The sequence below is a fragment of the Lonchura striata genome, chromosome 3, assembly GCF_050655825.1.
Source record: "Lonchura striata isolate lonStrDom1 chromosome 3, ASM5065582v1, whole genome shotgun sequence".
Taxonomy (NCBI): domain Eukaryota; kingdom Metazoa; phylum Chordata; class Aves; order Passeriformes; family Estrildidae; genus Lonchura; species Lonchura striata.
In genome coordinates, this window is record NC_140705.1 from 53,438,828 (window position 1) to 53,457,922 (window position 19,095).

The 19,095-nt window shown below is 35.9% G+C and overlaps 1 protein-coding gene across 3 annotated transcripts in view; it reads left to right on the forward strand.

The window, feature by feature from the left end:
• LAMA2 (laminin subunit alpha 2) overlaps window positions 1-19,095 on the forward strand; it is a 334,791-nt gene that overhangs the window by 63,896 nt on the left and 251,800 nt on the right. For all 3 annotated transcript variants that reach the window (XM_077782207.2, XM_085576525.1, XM_077782208.2), the window contains exon 2: window positions 16,437-16,607. In XM_077782207.2, the coding sequence (XP_077638333.2) occupies window positions 16,437-16,607 (171 nt within the window). The remainder of the gene's footprint in view (window positions 1-16,436; window positions 16,608-19,095) is intronic.

A 19,095-nucleotide genomic window follows, 5' to 3' on the forward strand; every position in this document is an offset into this window, starting at 1 on the left:
AATGTCCTATGTCAAAAAAGAAAGGTACATTTTTTGTCCTGTTTATTAGAAATAATAAAATATAAATTTAGATGCTGCAACCTCAGGATAAAAAAGTACATATGTAAATATATTTAATTTTTTGGTACCTCTAGACTTTTTCTTCCAACATAATTTCCATATCTTTTATAAAACAGGGCAGATATTATCTCTATTTTACAGATGTGGAAAAAAAGGATTAATGTGGATTTCAGAATAAATCAGTGGTAGAGTTTGAAGCAGAACTTTGATATTTTGCCTTCCAGACATTACTGTGATTGATTCATATGTGTATACTTCATGGCAGAGGAATTTTTAAAAGCTATTTCCATTTCTTTTAACTTAAACCTCACAAAAGTGACAGAAATGGAGAGAAGCAAATCCCATCCTTTATGGACTGCCACATGAAAGAAATTAATGGGTTTTGTTTTGTCTTTGTTTACAAGCACAATGCTCTAATGGGGAAAAAATGTTATGCTCTTAAAAGCAGGCTTATAGTAAAAATGGAAATGAATAAAATGTAACATGGAAATTGTGTGAGAAAACCATATATGAATTTTTTGCTGTTACATTGCCAGTACCTTGTGTTATCTACATCAGGTATAGTAGTTCTTCCAATTAAAACCAATGGGTATTTTTGACCTGAAGGAACACCCCTCAGCTTCCCTAACTTCAGAGCCTCTTTCTCTAGGTATTGGCAGATCAGAGGTTTATCTTACAGATTTTTGGTTCATATGTATTATTTATACCTCTTCATAATTACATGTTCACATTTTCATTAATAATTCTGCTTGCCAAAATTTCCCTTCTCATAAATGGGTATTTTATTTTATATTTTTTTGCCTGTGTTATTTCAGTGTCTTGTCTGTAGGAAAGCCATCTGGTCATTCAGATATGTAATTTTTTAGAACCAAAAAGACTGAGAGCATAGTAGTTTGTAGAAATAAAAAAAGAGAGAAGGTGCAATTATAATAGGGAAATGAATTCCCTTATTGGATATAGTCTGGTAAGAACTGGACAAAAGCTTAGGGAAGTGGTGCTTGAGAGCTAAATGCCAGAGGAATTTGTTTTAAAACAGACTGTTCCAGTTTTACTTCCCATCCAGTTGCAGAGTGATTCTATTGTGAGAAGTTGCCCTCAGCCATTGGAATCCCAGTAGGAAAAATTTTCAAAGTATACTGCTAGGAACTTGTATGGTTGTCAACTTCTTTGATAACATTGTTTTGGAAGTTACCGTATGTGTTGCCTCATCAGTTTAACAATCATCTAAAATCAGACTATTAAATTGTACTGTACACAATCAGTGTCATGAATGTGCATATAAAGTGGGAATTCCAATGCCCTTCCTTGTATATTTCAAGGAGAATGTTATAAATAAATTCTCATAGAGGTGTCTGAAGAGAGGGAGCCATACTTAAAAAAGATAGCCTTGGCTTTTTAATACCAGGTCTCTCTTAAACGAGAGATTAAGGTTCTTGCAGGACTGTCTTTGGAGACTTGTCACTCTGCAGGAACTACATATTTTCCCTTCAGATTACTCCATTAGGTTTCTTTCAGATGAGAGTTCAAGAACTCAAGTCTAACCTGTGTATAGAGATTATAATCCCATATGGTACAGTACCCTTGCTTGCTGGTGATCAAGTGTGTGATAAAAATAGTCAGTAAAATCTAAATAAAATAGAGAAGAAGGGTTAGAATGCATATTGATTAAAAGAACTGAAAACTCTATGATGATAAAATAGTGACATATTACATGTTTTTGTCAAGGCTTTGAGCAAGATGAATAAAGTATGAACATCCCACAAGAGTCAGCAGAAAATGGAATTGTGCTACATGACAACAGGGGTACTTTTATTTGGTCTCAACTGCATTGACAGTACAATTGAACTGTTATTTAAGGAAGGATAAAGACCAGCAATATCATTTTACAGAGAGAAACCACTACCACAGAAAACCAATCCACCAACCCATGTGTGCTATGTCTCTCAGATATTGATTATATGAGAAGTGGGCATGCAGCTGAGTAGAAATCTGTGAGGAATATTTGTGAATAGTTCTAATTTGAGCTGAGTAGTTGGCTAAAGATGACCCTAGGGGTTCTTTTGTAATATGAAGAATTAATTGAAATGTGTATTTCTGTTATCTTTCCAATAACTGGATAGCTTCTCTGTTTCTAATGAAAGAAAATTTCCTGTCACAGGATATTAAACTGATCTCCACTGTCTTACAAATTTAATTTTTTCAACAAATAGATAAAAACTTATCAATAGGGACACATTTAGGCATGCTATAAGATTTAAATGGTGGAAAATATGGTGCTTGTCCCTAGTGTTATTCAAAGCCTTCCTGGTTCCTGCTGGTGTGCTGCCTGAGAACTCTAGCAAATTTCAAGTGGATTTGCCTTGGTCCTAGTCTAGGAACATCTGAATGTACTGCAAAGATGACAAGATTATGGTTAATATATTTGGAGTAGAAAAATATATATTTTATGCTAGGTAATGCTGAGTGGAAATGGCTGCTGCCTTAAAGGAATAGTTATATAGAAAGACACTAAGTAGATGCAAGGATCAGTACCTGAATTTTGCAGTTAGGACATAGATTGCATGAAAATGGCTACTTCACACCCAACCCAACTTTTAAGTTTCCCTATGTAATAAAAAATATGGGAAACATGTAAAATGTAGATTAAAATAAAAATATACTTATTATTTCTTCCCTTTAATTAAACTCTAATAGTCCTATCTTTGTGATAAGAGTCCCATACTGAAAAAAATTCAAACATTAATCTTTCAGAGGGAAATAATTTGTATATTCTTTTAAAAAATCTTTTTCCAGCTCCTTTATGTGACACTCAAAGAATTCAGAGTCTAATTAATAATTATGTGTACTGTTAGATTTCATGAAGATTCAAAGGTAGTACTTGTATTATTAGTTTATCCTAGAAGAATGGAGAGACTTGGTACTGATTGTTAACTTTTTTTAGGAATTTCAGTCTGAGGATTTATGATAGAAATGTAAAAGGAGTTCTCTTAGACTCTTAGACTTGGGATTTTGAGGAGAGGGTACACTATTAGTGCATAACAAAATCTGAGATATGTTGGTAGATACAACTGCACTAGTTATAGGAAAAAAATACATAAGAATCAATATCCTTTCCTTGTTAGAAAATGCAAACAAAACTTCAGAATTAAAACTTTCAAATGAAGAGATGTGGCTTCAGGCATTTTGTTCTTTGCTGATTTTACAGTGGCCATTGCACAGTTGGAAGCCCTTTCCACAGAAAATTACTCTGAAGAAAATTCTCAGTCTCTCCCACTGTGCCTGTAGAAATAATACCACATCTATCTTGCATTTTTTTTTTTTTTTTTTTGACATTGGGGTGATGATTTCTGTTGTCCTTCATAAAAGGAGGCACTTTTTTTTCCCCTAGGGTGTAAGGAGAAGATTACAGTCTTTGTATTCTTAGTAACCAGTTACATGTTCCCACCCAAATTTATTGTGTAAAAGTTTCCAATCATCTTTCCTCTCTTTGGGAGTAGCCTTTGACTTGTTTCTTACGAGTTTTCTCTGTTACACAACTTCTTGTCTCTCACTGCTAAATGCGCTTATTGATGTTCTGTTTTCAGCCCAAAATTTCTCTGTGCTCTACTGCTCCCACTTCACCTATTGCCTTTCTTACTCTGTGCCCTGATGTGAGAAATACAGTGCATCTCCAAGTGTCACTGCCCACACTCTTGGGTTGTGTAGTCCTCTCCTTGTCTTCCTGCTTCTCCTCTTCAGCTGTTATGGGTTTCAAAAGCAGAAGGGGTGCCAAAACTGGTGGTCTCTTGATCACCCTTTCCTTGGCATTTAGAGTTTAGATGCATCTGCTGAGTATTCTTTTATCCTTTTGCCTTATAAAAGTGTATCTCACGTCTTCCTTTCAGGTACTTCCCAATTTTAACCCTTTCTCTCTTGACAATGTCTGTCAAGACATTGTTCTCTTTGTCTGTAAAAGTAGCTTCTGCTCTACCATCTGCTTCAGCTCATATATCAAAATCCCCCTCGGTTTGCATAAAAGGAGTGCTGTGTTTCATTGTTATCTATCTGCAGTATTATGTTTCCTGTCTATTTCAGCTCTCAGTGCCTATTCTAAATTTTTCCCTTTTTCTGGATTTTCACTGGTCAAGAAATAATTCTCTTCAATTCTATGCCTTAGTAACTAGACTCCTGGAAAGGATGATCAAGTGTAACACTGTTACTTGGAAAGCATTAGTAGGAGCCTTTATCCTCCAGCTGGTGGTTGTGAATTTATACAATTACAAGCAGTTAAACCTGTCACTCTTCTCACCTATCTAGCTCTGATTTTTTTGGCCTCCCCTTCCTCTTTCCTACGCCAACTAATTCAGAGAACACTTAAGTTTTAGAATTAGTTTTAAATATTATAGCAAATGATCCCAGCTATGCTTGTGAGTGTTACTGACTTGCTAAGTCTGAAAAGACCTTAACATTTCAAATATAGTTTTTGTATGGATGCTGATCATCTGTGTTTTGTCAATACTATTGCTAGAAGTCTCATTGTGCAATGTGGAACTTTCAGGTGACACTTTTTCAGTGTGTTTCAGGGGATACTTCTTGAAGAATCAAAAAGTGTCTAAGGTCTCCATGAATGGAGCAGTCTCTTGCCTGAATGACTGAAAGCTATTTCTGTTATTTAGAAAAAGCTGCATAAAAAGCTGCTTCTATGCATAAATGTGGGGAATACGAAAACTGTGAGGGGAGGGGGGCATTTTGCTAGCTTTCTGAACAGTGAGAACAGCCAAAGGAAAACCCAAGAGATGTGCATTTGATTCATACTTCTGAAAAAGAAACCATTTCCATCTGAGAGTCCATTGCTAAAACCTTTAATTATGCAAATAAATGTCATATTAGTGACAGTTGTAGCGCTGAAACTTGTTAAAATCCTGTTCAAAGACCTGAAGAATTCCTTTCCTTGATGTGTCATCCCATGCATTTTTAAAGCAATGTGCAGGGATTCATGTGTGTGCAGTTCTGATTGATTCTAATGGAATGTAAAGATGTGACACCTGTGATGGCTCTGAGTCTACTTTTATAAGAACAAAAGGAGAGTTTCCACTAATACAGATAGGTACAGCTTTAACAGCTTTAACAGAGAAGTATTAAGAGATACTGATATAATTCAATTTTCATGAATGGTAAAGTAAGGTAGGGATGTTCAAACTGGCTTATATTCTAAGGCAGATGTCTTTGGCAATTACAAGCAGAAATTATATACCAGGTTGCAAATTTTTTGTCTAATTCTAAACCATGGTATGTTGTCACTGGTTTGCTGACAGCCATCTGCTCAGACCTCATTTGATTTTTCCATTCAGTCACAGTTCAAGTAAGGGAACAAAATATGGGGAAGGCAGGGAAATTAGCTCATTTCAGGAGATAATGTTATTTTTTTTCTCCCAAAATATATACTAAAATATATTGAAATCATGGACATATTCTGTTCTCTTCATGAAATAGGAAGAATTTTAAATTAACTACTGTGGCTAAAGATACAGATGCACTGTCTATTGTATTTTCATACCTGTATGTATTACATATATATAATTTACAAATACATGAATAATGTACTACATCTCTTACATGTATTTAGGAGCCCTTATGTAGCAAAGTCTCCAGTGAACAAATATAGGTGACACACAAGAACTATTTCAATGTACTAGAACAAAGAATACTGTAAAACTGTCAGTGTTCACAATATTCTATCATATTCTCATATGTATCTTGATTCAATGCATAGTAGTAGTATTACTACACAAATATACAATTTAATTTTTCAATTTATTGTGCTTTTTTATTATTTTCAGTATTTCTCAGTTATTCAGCTAATTCATACCTCAGAAAATCTGTATGGAAATGAAATAGGTAACCTGTTCTGTTCTGTGAAAACCTGGGAGTCTAATATGTGAAAAATATATTTTGCATTCTGTCTTGATACTGAATTACTGAAGGCCTTGATCCTGCTAATTTTACTTTACATGCATTGAAATTGAACAGATCAAAGGTGTGTGGCCTTACAGTATAATTTGAGAAGGGCAAATTAATTCTCATTTCAATAGGATATTGTGTAGCATGGGTATAAGTAACACATACATGTAAAATGGTAAATGTGAATGGTACATGTAGCTAAAATGATGGTTTTAGGACCACATGGATTTTTGGAGGACAGTTTGTGATAAGCCAACCTGATAGACTTCTGTGATGGGGTAACAGACTTGGTAGATGAAAGAAGAAGAGTGGATGTTATTTATCTTAGCTTTATTAAGGCTTTTGATGCCGTCTCAGTAACATCCTCAAAGAAAAGCTGATTAAATACAGGTCAGATGAGTGGACAGCAAAGTAGATTAAAAACTGAATGAGTAGGTTGTATCAGTGGCACAAAGTTCACCTGGAGGCGGGTCATTAGTGATCACTGGGCAGGCATGAGCAGTCAGTACTGCAACCAATACTGTGGCCAGTACTGTGTCCCATCTTCATTAATGACCTGGGTGATGGGGCAGAGTGTGCCCTTGGAAGGTTTGCAAACAATATAGAATTGAACAGTCTGGCTAATATGCCAGAAGGCTGTGCCAGAACGGCATTGGCAGTCTGGAGAAATGGACTGACCTTACGAAATTCAGCAAAATTGAATGCTGAATTCAATTGAGGAGGGACAGCCTCATGCACCAGTACAATCTGGGGTCAAATGGCTGGAAAACAGCTTTGAAGAGGAGGACCTTGTCCTGGTGGGCAAGCTGAGTATGAGCCAGCAATGTGGCAAAAAAACCCCAAACAAATGGGGTGTCCACAGCAGATTGAGGGAGGTGATCATTCGCTATCAGCTCAGTGGTAATGAGAGCACACCTGAAGAACTGCGTCCTGTTCTGTGCTTCTCAGTACAAGAGAGAGATGGACATGTTGGAACAAGTCCAGGAATTTTCTGGGAAGATTATTAAGGAATTGGAGTGTCTGTCCTATAAATAGAGGCTGAGAGGGCTGGGGTTGTTTAGTTTTGAGACATGTCAAGGAAATTTTATCAGCATGTGTATCAGTATGTGTCAGGAGGTGGTACAGAACTTTTTTTCAGTGGTACCCAGTGGCAGGACAAAAGGTAATGGATGCAAATCAGTATGCAGGAGATTCCATTTAAACAGAAGAAAACAATTTTTTTTTACTGTAAGTGTAGTCAAACAATGGAATATGTTTCCCAGAGGGCCTGTGGAGTCTGCATCCTTAGGGATACTAAAAATTCTGCTCCTGGGCCACCTGCTCCCATGACCCTACTTGAGCAGGGGTTTGGGCTAGATATGAGGTCCCTTTCAGCCTCAGTGATTCTCTAATCCTCTGAAGACAGTTCTTAAGAACTCTGCATAGAAATTGCTAATTGGCGATTTCACATTTTTACCAGAATATGCTGAAAATTTATAATCCTTATCAGTATGTATTTGTAAAGCATTACAGCAGAATAGTGAGAAGTAAATCAGTTCAAAGAATGAAAATTGAACTTCATGTTTATTCAAGCTCATCAGTTGAAACACTTCAAACTATTTTAATCTGAATCCTCAGGGTAAATGTCAGTGCACAGAATCTTTACATATGGTGAGATCAGTTTTTTCCCTTTGCTCTTTGGTTTCATAAAGTTGGACTCAGTTTGGGGTTTTTTTGTCAGTTAGATGATAGTGAATAGATGGATGACTTTTATTAGGCCCCATAATATGCCTTTTGTTGCCTCTTGTACAGGAACTCAGTATACATCTCAGTCTTTGTGTTTAAGTTGACAGTGTTGGAGACTCAAGGGCGCAGTAACTAATTCTGACTTTTCTGTGTGGTTTCAATGGACATTGATTTTGAAGTTATTGCAAAAATAGTCATATTCTTCATATTCTTTAGTGTTTGAGACAATGCGTAGCAGAGCTTTTTATCATAAAGTAAAAACTTTGTCAAGACACAAGTCATCAGTAAATTGCATCTGGAGGCTCTGATTTTCCCAGGCTCTATCCTGCCTTTGAAAAATTCTGATTTAATCTTCTCCATTTTCCAGGCTTTTTGGTTCTTTTTTTGTTTTCTCCTTCAGTGATGGGATAGACAAATCACACGGGTCTGTGTCTTGTTCTCCATTTGCAAATAAAGGAAGTGCATGAGTATGTCTTCTCAGTATGAAGGCCCTGGTATTCATTCATGAGGGTGGAATAGAAATGGACATTTTTAGCCATGTCCTGCAGTTTGGGGAAGTTATAAATTGGTGTGTGCTATCTAAGAAGAGAAGACACATGATTTGGATAAATTCCTGTTTACAGAACACTGTTGTGTTTCAGAGGTTGTTTTACTTTTTCTTGTTAGGCCTGCTTGGCTGCCCAGAACCATACTGCTGCATTGCAAAGATTTTAATGAAGATCATGTGGTCATTAAAAAATAAAAGGAAATAACTGTAAAGAGTGCACTGCTGCTTGCTTCTTCATGCTTAGTGTACCCTTTCTACAGATAAGGTATTTGTACAATTGGGATTTTGCCCTTCAAAATTTTGTCAGAATACAGATGGAATACATTTGAAAATCAGTGGGTGTCTGACTCAGGCTGGGCATGTAAATACCTTTGAAAATGAGATGTCCATTAAGTATTTGTGCTTTGGATTTTTGATTCAGTGGGAGTTCTGCCACAGATGTCAAGGAGATGGGATTTCATCTTCACCTGTGTTTTTCCTGTTTTCCTTTGCAAAACAACCTTTTGTGACAGCTCTGGGAAAAAAAAAAAAAAGAAATTCATTACAAAGCAAGGAGGATCCTTATATATTTAATACAATAGAATATTGTATTAAATAAGCCAGTAGTGATTTTTTCACTCAGTCTCCGATCTCTAAAACTGACAGAGTTTTGCTCTTAAAATAAGCTAAGCCCCTACAGATTTTCAGTGCTGTGAACTGTGGACAGGCAAAGTAATATTACTAGATAATCAATATTCCCTCTTTCAGCTGTATGTGGTACTATGTAAGGATTATATTTAGATTTGCTATCAGGCTTCTTCAGGTTAGTGTTTCATACTCTGTTTTTTGTGTTGAAGATAAATATGCTGTATGTAATGTTGCTTAGAATGAATAGAGAAAATCACCTCCAAGTAAAAGCAAGGCTTCTCTACCACCAAACATCAAAAAATACTTTTCCACTTCTTTTACAAGGAAAAAAAGGCTGACTGCTGAACAGTACTGCAATGCACAGTGATTTGGCGCAACTTACATAAATGGGTACTGAAATATTTCTTTTCCATTTTGTTTTCCTCTGGACAAATGATCCTAGTGTCAATTTTTGATTTTTTCAGTCTGCATGCACTGTTGTGTCTGGACAGCTATTTCTTCAAATTGGGTTTATTTTCTAGTTGTATAAAAGTATTCATCTACATCGTGGATAGAGTGCATTAAGTTACTCCCTGTCGTGCACAGCTGGAAACAATTCAGTGCTGCAACATTTTGTTTTGTTTTGTCCCAGTTTTTTCTTCCCACTGTGTTCCCACAGCCTAGCATAGCTCTGCGCTGCAGCAGACAACTCTCTCTTTTCCCAGTGACACTTCTTAGAACATCGGAAATTGACATATTCTCTTTTGTCTTTTTAGTACAAATTCAGTGGCAAACAGCTCTGCTTGACTCCATGAACATTTCAAAGTGCTCTATAGACTAGGAAGATTGGCTTGAAAAGTTAGACATATTTAGGCAGGCTGTTTTATTTGCTTCTTTGAAGAGACTAGATATTTTGAGAAGATTGAAGGAAGTATGCAGTGCCAAATACTGGTCTGTTTAGAAGAGAGAACAGGAATATGCAGGTCTTAACAGAGCTTTCTTTGAAGGAAAGAAATATTTTTTCTGTTCTAATGCTTAAATAAGACATAAAGGAATCCCAGAGTTGGTAAACCAAAGTTTGTCTTCTATCTTGGAAGTACTTAAAAATAGCTATTAAAAATCAATCCTGATTTTTTAAAGTTAATATTTTGTTTGTATGTGCAGGAACTGCAATTATTTATATTAATTTTACCCTCAGTAAAATGAGATACTGATCTTATTGCTGTGTAATCAAACCTCAATATAGACATTAAATAATACTGAATACAAATTTCAGTGTGCCAATAATCTTCTGCAAAAAAAAAAGAAGGGTTACAGGCTCTTTGAGTATCTTTGCAGTGGTCTTTCTTTCAATTTTCTTCTCTCTTCCAGTCTCCCCCACTCAGAGAGTTCCTTCCTTCAACTGCATGCAAAGATCTCTGCTGCAGTCTTCCATGTCCTATCAACCACTGTGGTGGTTCCTTCTTTCTTACTTAAATGTCTGCTCTTTCCTCTGTGCAGTAGCTGAAGTCTAATAGAGATTGTAATACTGGTTTTGGTTCCTTGTTTGTGCTTCCATTGGGGTGCTGGAGTGTAATTCTAGTGACACTTACCCCTACCAGTTGCACTGTAGGTGTGGGATGGTGGTGTGATTGAAACTGGATTTACAATTTCCCATGAGTTATATGAGGGGAAGAAAAGAAAGATGTGTCAGAACTGGTGAGCGGTAGGAACACTAATGTGCAACGAAATTATTTTGTTTACATTCATATCTGTTTCCTGTACCGCTCCTTTGCTGTAGCTGCTTCTTGACACATTTTAAAAGTAGGTTACCCCAGTGACTATCCCCACTTCATAATGAACCTGTAATCACCATTCAGCTGTTGGAGACACAGTTAATATCTTTGATTTCCCTCTAGAATCCCTCCATCCTCTCTCAGCTAGGGAAGTCAACTCAGTGTGCTCTGAAGGTCAATCAAACAGTGCTGTTCCAGAAGGGAGTGAGAGTGAGAATGAGACTGAATTCAACAGTTGACAGGCTTTATGAAAATGTCTTGTACCTGCTACTTGTGTAGCTCATCTGCTTCTGCTGATCTCCACTATTGCAATAAAGCATGTGGAAAATCTGTTAGTTTGGCAGGGGAGTAGGTAATAGGGCATGAGAAAACGAGGCAGCATGCCAGGCATCAGATTGGTAGGTTTTATTCCACTGATACTCGTGGAGCTTATATGAGCTGAAGGTTGGTAGAAGCTCATGAAAAGTAGATAAAAGAAAACACATGAAGCTGGGCTGTTATCTCCCTTTATGCAGCGAAAATAAGGAAATCATAAGAAAATGAATTAGGTAATACTGCTTTGCAGAAAACTGCAAGGAAATTGCCAGGCTTAAGAGAATGTTCTATAGAGGATCTACAGAACAAGATCTATTCCATAGAATAAGTAGCCATTGAGGAAACCTCTCTGGGTGCAAGGTAATAATGGGATGTAGTATAGGGAACCATGTCAGGTGAAAGATCTGAATATTGGCAAAAATATTACAGTTTCATTAGAAATACCACACAAAATTAAAATTATATTTTTCTCTTCCATTTTGGATGAACATTGATATTGGGATGTATATGCTACCAGCCTTAGTAAGAAAAAAACTACAGATACCTATCAGCAGCAATATTGAGGAAAAATGTGAAGGAGTACAGGGATGTCTCCCTGGGTAAAACCCTGCATCAGCTAGTGATTTAGGGATGTTCTGAATCGGCAACTGAACATAAGTCATTCATGTTTAACAACTCTCGATGACTCCTTGTTCTGTGTATTAATCTAATTAGGTTTTCATCCATTCTTGCTTTCGGGATAAAAATATCTTATTATATAACTTATTTATATCTGTTCTAGAATTTAATTGCTATCATGCTGAAAAGCAGTTTCATTTATAAACAGGAAAAATATCCCAATCAGTGAAGAAAACTCCTGTTTGATAAGTTGACTCAGCACCTTCAGTTTGTGATAGAAGAATAACTAAAGCTACTATGTTCACTGCAAAGATTTACTTACTAAAGCCATTTATTATTTTGTATGCAGTTGCGTCATTTTATACATCTCCCAATCTGTTTGTTTTCCAGTAGAAAACTCATAGCCTATTCATATCCACATTCAGTTTTTGTTCCACAGCTGTGACACAGCTTGTCACACTTTTCTTCATTTTTTTAGCTCTACCATATCCTTTTGGAGATGAGAGGTAAGGGATACCATGCAGTATTTGAATTGCCAGTACATATGGATTTATGCAATAATGTAATGTCATTTTGTTTCTATTCCTTGAGCTAATATTTTCATTGAAATATCATTAATAACTATTTCAGGACTGATATAAGCTTGTGCAGAAGCAATCATATTTTCCCCCGTGTATCAATTTCCATTCCTTAATTTCATATGCCATTCTATTGCCTAGACAAAATATTCTGTTGAATTTTTCTACCATTCTGTGGTTTATGCTTATTTTAATTTTCATGGATAATTTTTATGATCATAAATCTTAATTTTTATCCTCTTTTCTATGTGTCTTATGTTGCTGTTGGAATAGAACAGGATTCAGCAAAGATAGCTATGGTTTTCCACTGCTATTCTCCATTTTTTAATTCTGACCTCATGAGAGGTCATTTCTTCATGTGTTATGATGGCTTACTTCCTTTGTGGAATCTTGTAAAAGCCTGTTTACTAGTTGAAATGTGTTGAACTTACTAAATCACTGACGTGCTTGCCAGTGTCTCCAGAAAATTTTAGTATTAATAAAGGGTGGCTTTTGAGGCATCTGTAAAAAAACCACAGACCCCAAGCAGTCCCTATTTTTATCTTTAAGATAGGTATCTACATGTGGTTCGATCCAGGATCCATTATAAAAAACAAAAGATAATGTAGCTAGTACCTTGATACCACACCTACTTAACTAGAACAATGGTAGTGTAAAATTTGAGTATATCGGGGTTTGTAGGCAAGAAAATCCTGTTGATTTGCTGCCTTTCTTTTTTACAATTTTTTTGTCTGGAACTGTTTCTGTTGAAAATGCATGCTAAACTTATCATCATTAATTCTCTAGTGACTAGAGCAGCATGCTTGATTACCTGTGCATTATACACAACTTTAAATAATTTGATGAATTTCTGTGTTATTTGCCTTTCCTAGTTTAATCACTTGTCAACACTAAACAAGCTTTCTGTTGGGTTTTCATGCAGTAAAATCTTCAAGGAATATGTTCCATGCTTAAAAACCAAAGTGTAGAGCAGAAAGATGACTGCCCATTTCACAGGGGAGAATCGGATCCTCTTTCTCTTCACACAGCAGCAGTCCTTTGAAAACCAGAATTGAACTCAATTTGCAAAAACCACTATCTAATTAAAAACCAGTATTTTCTTCCTGTTTCATTCATGCAATTGCTAGAATTTCATTATTTTTTAACAGACAGAAATTATTGCTAATATGATTTTTGCCAGTGACACGAAGAAGAGGAAAGAATGATGTAGCTGGAGTTTAAGGGAGTCAAATTTTTCTGCTTACACTTGAGCTATACAAAATGAAGATGATGTCTTTGTGGCTCAGAGGCATTTTATTCAGTCTTTGCACTGGAGCAAAGGCTTACAAAAGTCATTGACAATAAAGAAAGAAAAAGTATTTGTAATTTTAGCAATTTCATATTTTTTTAAGTGTTTGATGATAGGATGCCCACAGAATTCAAGGTGGGTTTGATAACAACAAACTTTAAAATTTATTGGGAAATTGAATTGAAGATGTGCAGAACTAGTACACCAGTTTTTAAATATTTCTTGTGTATGAATATTGTAATGAAAAACAAGGCAAAGAGAAATAAACTGTGCTATCTAGAGCTCTCTTGACTTTTTTCATGGGCATTTATTATTGGAAGATGATTTTTTTAACATGAATCTCATGTGACAAGATATTCAAAAGGCCTAGCTAAAATTTTCAAGAAAATGGCTTCTTCTTCTGTATTGCTAGAATGTCATGCCTCTGTTGTGCAAATATATATATCTATATGTAACTGCTAGAAAACAATATTAATACTATTGCTTCCTCCATTCTATCAGCCTTGCACATAAAATCTTTTAAAGCAAAGCTTTCTCTTGGGCTGTACAAAGAGGTATTATAGAATCATAGAATATCTTGAGTTGGAAGGGATTCATAAGGTCTCTTGAGCCCAGCCTCTTGGACCTTGGAAATAAAGATTTTCAAAAAGCGTTCAAATATGTAGTTGTTAATTATTACTTGTTAAAACCCCAGGGCCGAGGAATTAATAAATTGGTGAAGTGGTGGCAAAGGTGAAGTGTTGGCAAAAGTGAATTGGCAAAGGTGAAGTGCTGTCTGTAACGTGCATCTTTTGCTCTCTGCCTGTCACTCCAAGCCTGTGGGGAATTCAGTGTGGAGCACCACTGTGAGGTGCTAGTATCTTGACATCAGGTCTTCAATGAAATTCCCAGTATTTGTTTTGTTGCCTGTGTTTGTACTGATTATGGATAAAGCTCTTTTGGTAGCTTGACTGTAAGGTGCTCTGCGCATTAAAGAGGTGACCCAAGGGTGAAGTTTTGTTCTAAAAAAGGGTTTCTGAAGTACTCTTAATTTATTTACGTATCTTACATTTTGTGTTAGAATAATGGTATGATTTGTGATAGACATAGAACAGGTAATATTTTTATAGCTGTGAGAATCTGGAGGCTTTTTCATTGCTCTCTTTCAGTTCTTTCTTGCAGGATTTATTCTCCTGATGCCATGTACTGCATTTCTTTGCATGTAGGATCATTCTGTCCTTTTTACAAGGTTCACTTTTTAGGGCTTAAAATACTTAGCTGTGAACCAAATGCCAGACTCTTTGTTAACACTCAATGATTACTGGCTTCTGGACTATTAACTTTGTACAGCCTAAAAAGAGAATAATAAGGCTGTCAGTCAACATAGGAAGTTCCACAGCTATTAATTCATCTACTCTGTTAATGCTTATACAGATTTTTAACCATGTGGCCCCATCACTGAAGGCAGAAAATTCCACTGAATGCAGTGAATAAAAATACAAGAACAACTGTATAGATTTGAAAATGTGATGAAAATAACCTTTAATCCATACAGAAGGAGCAAGCTGCATGATCGATGAAATCTCAAGTATTGATTTGCTGCACAAATTGGATGGGCTAGTAACTAATTGGCTCTCTTGCTCAAACAGTATATTTACACATGGTTTTAAAGTGACCATGAGAGTCACTAACTGACAGTGTCAAAGGACAGCTGTACCATGTCCAGCCAAGCTTGGTAGTTAAATGGCACACAGGTTAATTGCAGAGACAAGCAGGAGACTGGTGTTAAAGGATTGAAAGGAGTCAGTGGAAGAGTGTTGTCCATTTGAGGAGGATGAAAAGAAACACCATTATAAAAGGAGCCTGATCAGAGTTCAATAACGACCAATTTAGTTTTTGTTAAAACCTTATTTTGAGTTTATAATAGTCTAATAGGTTTGGAAGCTGAATGAATTGCAAAAGAGTGACTTTTGGGCCACTCGAAATTGTCATAAAATGAATCTAAAAGTGATTCCAAGAGTCCATACATCAGCCTATTTTTTTTTTTTTGGTTGGTTTGTTGGTTTGTATTGGGCTTTTTGGTTTAACCTGTAGCCATGGCAAATTTGCTTTTGAAGATACAAAACTGGTCAATTTTATATATATTTGACACATACTATCAGTTTGTCTCTGTGGATCAATTTTATTACGGCTCAAAGGTTTTGATCAGTACTTAGTGGGAAGAAGAGTAACCCACCTTAATGAATGTTCTTCATATGGTTTATAATCTTTATAGCTTACTGCTACACATAACTTTGCTCAGCAGAGCACTCAGATGTGCTTAAATGCTGTGCTGGATGAGAATTATAATACATCACTCAGCATGTGCACCTGGAAAAATAGCAATAGCACTACGATAAAAGATATGATGTCGTATATATTATTTTCTTCTTGAGGAAAGGGAAGCATGACATACGCTATTCATGTTGCTGGATTAATTACCCAGCTGTTCTGATGACAAAGGTGTCTATGAAGAACTAAGCAGAGCAGTAATACAGTGTGATGCAAGTGCTGCAGTCTGTGGAGGAAAAGCTTGTCCATGGAGATATCAGTAGAAAATAAGAATGATAAGGAGTTTTCATAGGTACATTGTGTATGGTGTTGCAGTGGCCAATTCCGTAGGAACACAAGGTTTCATTGTGAAACATAAAATTTTATAATGTTTGTATGTTTTTGTACTTTTTCCTTGGCATCCAGCTGTTTTGCATGATGTAACCAGAAGGTACCAATTTGAATTTTAGAGGAATGGGGATAAAAACCCATCAATATAGTGGCTTTATTCTGATGTCTAAATGTTGGATACACAACCAAAGTTGTTCTTTTTTTGCTTCCATAGCTGTTGAAAATGAAGGCTTTTGCTTTAATGTTGTAACAGGTGTTACATTCATTTGTGATTATTCTGCTAAATTCACCTTGGTTTTGCCTCTGTTGCTTTTGTTTATTATTTTATTTTATTTTATTTTCAGGGCTGTTTCCTGCAGTGCTGAACCTGGCTAGTAATGCTCTCATCACAACCAATGCAACCTGTGGAGAAAAGGGGCGGGAAATGTACTGCAAACTGGTTGAACATGTACCTGGACAGCCTGCAAGGAACCCTCAGTGCCGCATTTGCGATCAAAGGAGCCGAGTTCCACATCGTATGTGTGCCATTTTCATTTTGTTCCTTTAAAAAGATGTTTCTCCAAAGGGTGTAGATACTCAGGAAACAAAACAGTAGTTCACCAACCTCATTACTGTGAAATGTGTGTCTCTTTTTCAATCAGGTTAACCATCTCTTCCAAAGATATTTAAAAATCCATATCTGATATGGGTACTCCTCCCACAGAACTTTTTCATTCAGATACTGAAAAGCATAGCACCTAAATTCAGATTTAAACAATAAAGTATCTACAGCTGTTGCTGAATTCTTTTGATATACATTAGCCATGAATAAAACCAGATAACTGACTTTTACCTGCATACCTACTTGTGGAACATGAACATTTTGGCCAATCTAAGCAATATCTGGAACTACAGTAAATTCAGTTTCACTGAGCCAGAAAAAATAAGATAAAGTAATAGAGCACTGCTTGGTTTAATGCTTAGTTTTTAATATTAAAATTGATTTTTGCTAATGCTGCTTTCTTAAAGATTACCTGGAAGCAAAATCAGTTTTCAAGTAAAATTTGTCATCATCTACTTCAGATATGCCTATTTCTGGTAGTTGGGAAGATTAGAACTAAGAAAATTTCCTAGTCAAGTCATACAGGTTTAATTTCATGTAACCTTGCAGTGAAAGACATGAACAGCTTTAACATTATTAGATTTTCATGGGTATATTGGCACTGTAGATTGTAGAGGATGTAGGGATACTTAAGACAACTTTCAGTGGGATAGATAAAATACTGGAAGAACCACAGACACAGAAGCATGAAGACAATTATTTTTTTCCAATTGTGTTCCAGTAAAACTTAACTCAGATACATTTATGCCTCATGACATTGAAGCATGTGCTAAAAATCACAGGATAGAAAAAAAAAAAAAAAAAAGACATTTAATCTGTCTGCTAGTTCTAGACAGGATGAGCTATCTGTTGCTGTAGCTTTCCAGACAGAAGCTTGTTTGGATTCTCCTTAGAAACATCTCCCATGGCCACAGTTTCTAGTGTGGCTCACTCTTTACATTGCTCAAAACAAAGTGTTTTTCTAATAGTTAATCTGCATCTCCTTGCAGAAATTCATGTTGCCTATTTCTTAAGTTCAGTGAATACAAGGAATGGATTATTATTCCTTTTTCTTAAAAAAAGTATTTTAATTATTTGAGGAGTGATGGTATTCGAGGAGTGATGGTATTGCTCTCTCTAGTTTCTACACTAAGTTATCTTTTTTTTCATTCTCCTCATAGGTTTTATCTTCTAGAACTCTAACTGCATGAATTGCAATTCTCTGAATTCTCTCTAGAGACTTTAATATTTATTGAAGTTCACCTGAGCTCTTACTAGCACTACACAGAGAACCAGGTTTGCTTCAGAATAATCATACATTCCTGTTCACATATTTTACTTTGATATTTCCCATTGGTAATGGTGAAACACCACTGAGAGAACAGTTAGTTGTCCATTGAAAACTTCAGATGCTTTCTTTTCTTGCTAAATTACACCCCATCTTATATTTGTGAAGCTATTTGTAATTGTCCCAGTGTAGACTACTTAATTTATTTGAAGATATTTACCACGTTTTTTTTTTTTCCAGATTGTTTTCCAAGTTTCAATGTCTTCTTTAACTACAGAAAATGCCATCTTCTGAGGGAAGGTCATATGATTCTTTAGCAATAGACACATCCAATTACATTATAGCAGTGTGCTTCACTCAGATAATTCAATTTTTGGAAGCATTCCGACTGGCAGAGAGACTGTGCAAAAGACTGTACTATTTTACAGATGGGAATTTAGAGACATATGCACATTGCCCAAGTTTTTTCCTATATGAAGCTTGCTTATTTCAAAAAACAAACCTAAACCAGAGATACTGCTATGTCTTGTCTATGATGTCAGACAGTGTACAGTAAAATATGTGTATACACACAGACATATATGTGTGTATATAAAAAAACCCATCTGAATGATTTATATCTATGTTTCTCCTTGTTCCTACTCTCTTGGATCTACTACACTTGGATCAGTCCAGCTTCATAATAACTGGTCTTTTGTGACAATCATATCTCATTTTAAGGCCTTCAAATGTTCATTTGGCAAAGGGAAGTGCCTTGTTTAAACAGAGATGGCTTGTTAATAGGAGAACCATGTAATATAACCAGACTTTAAATGATCCCCCTGGAATGTGTGAGTCTGGAGTGCTTCCCCTTAATTACTGTAGTAGGAAATGAATACAAATTCCCTGGTTAACCACATGTAAGTCCAAATTAAAGTGCACAGTTTGATGGGCTCACTCTCTAAGTTCTCCCTCTTGCCATCCATCAGGGAGATTGGTCCTTGAACTGCATTTGAAATCCAGTCCTTTTAACAAATACTGTATTTTCCCCCTTACCTTTTAAATAAGATAAACATGCCAGCAATTAATAAATTTTCAAATTAATTATGATTAAACTTTCATAATAGTGATTATGGTTAATTGTTGATTCATCTCC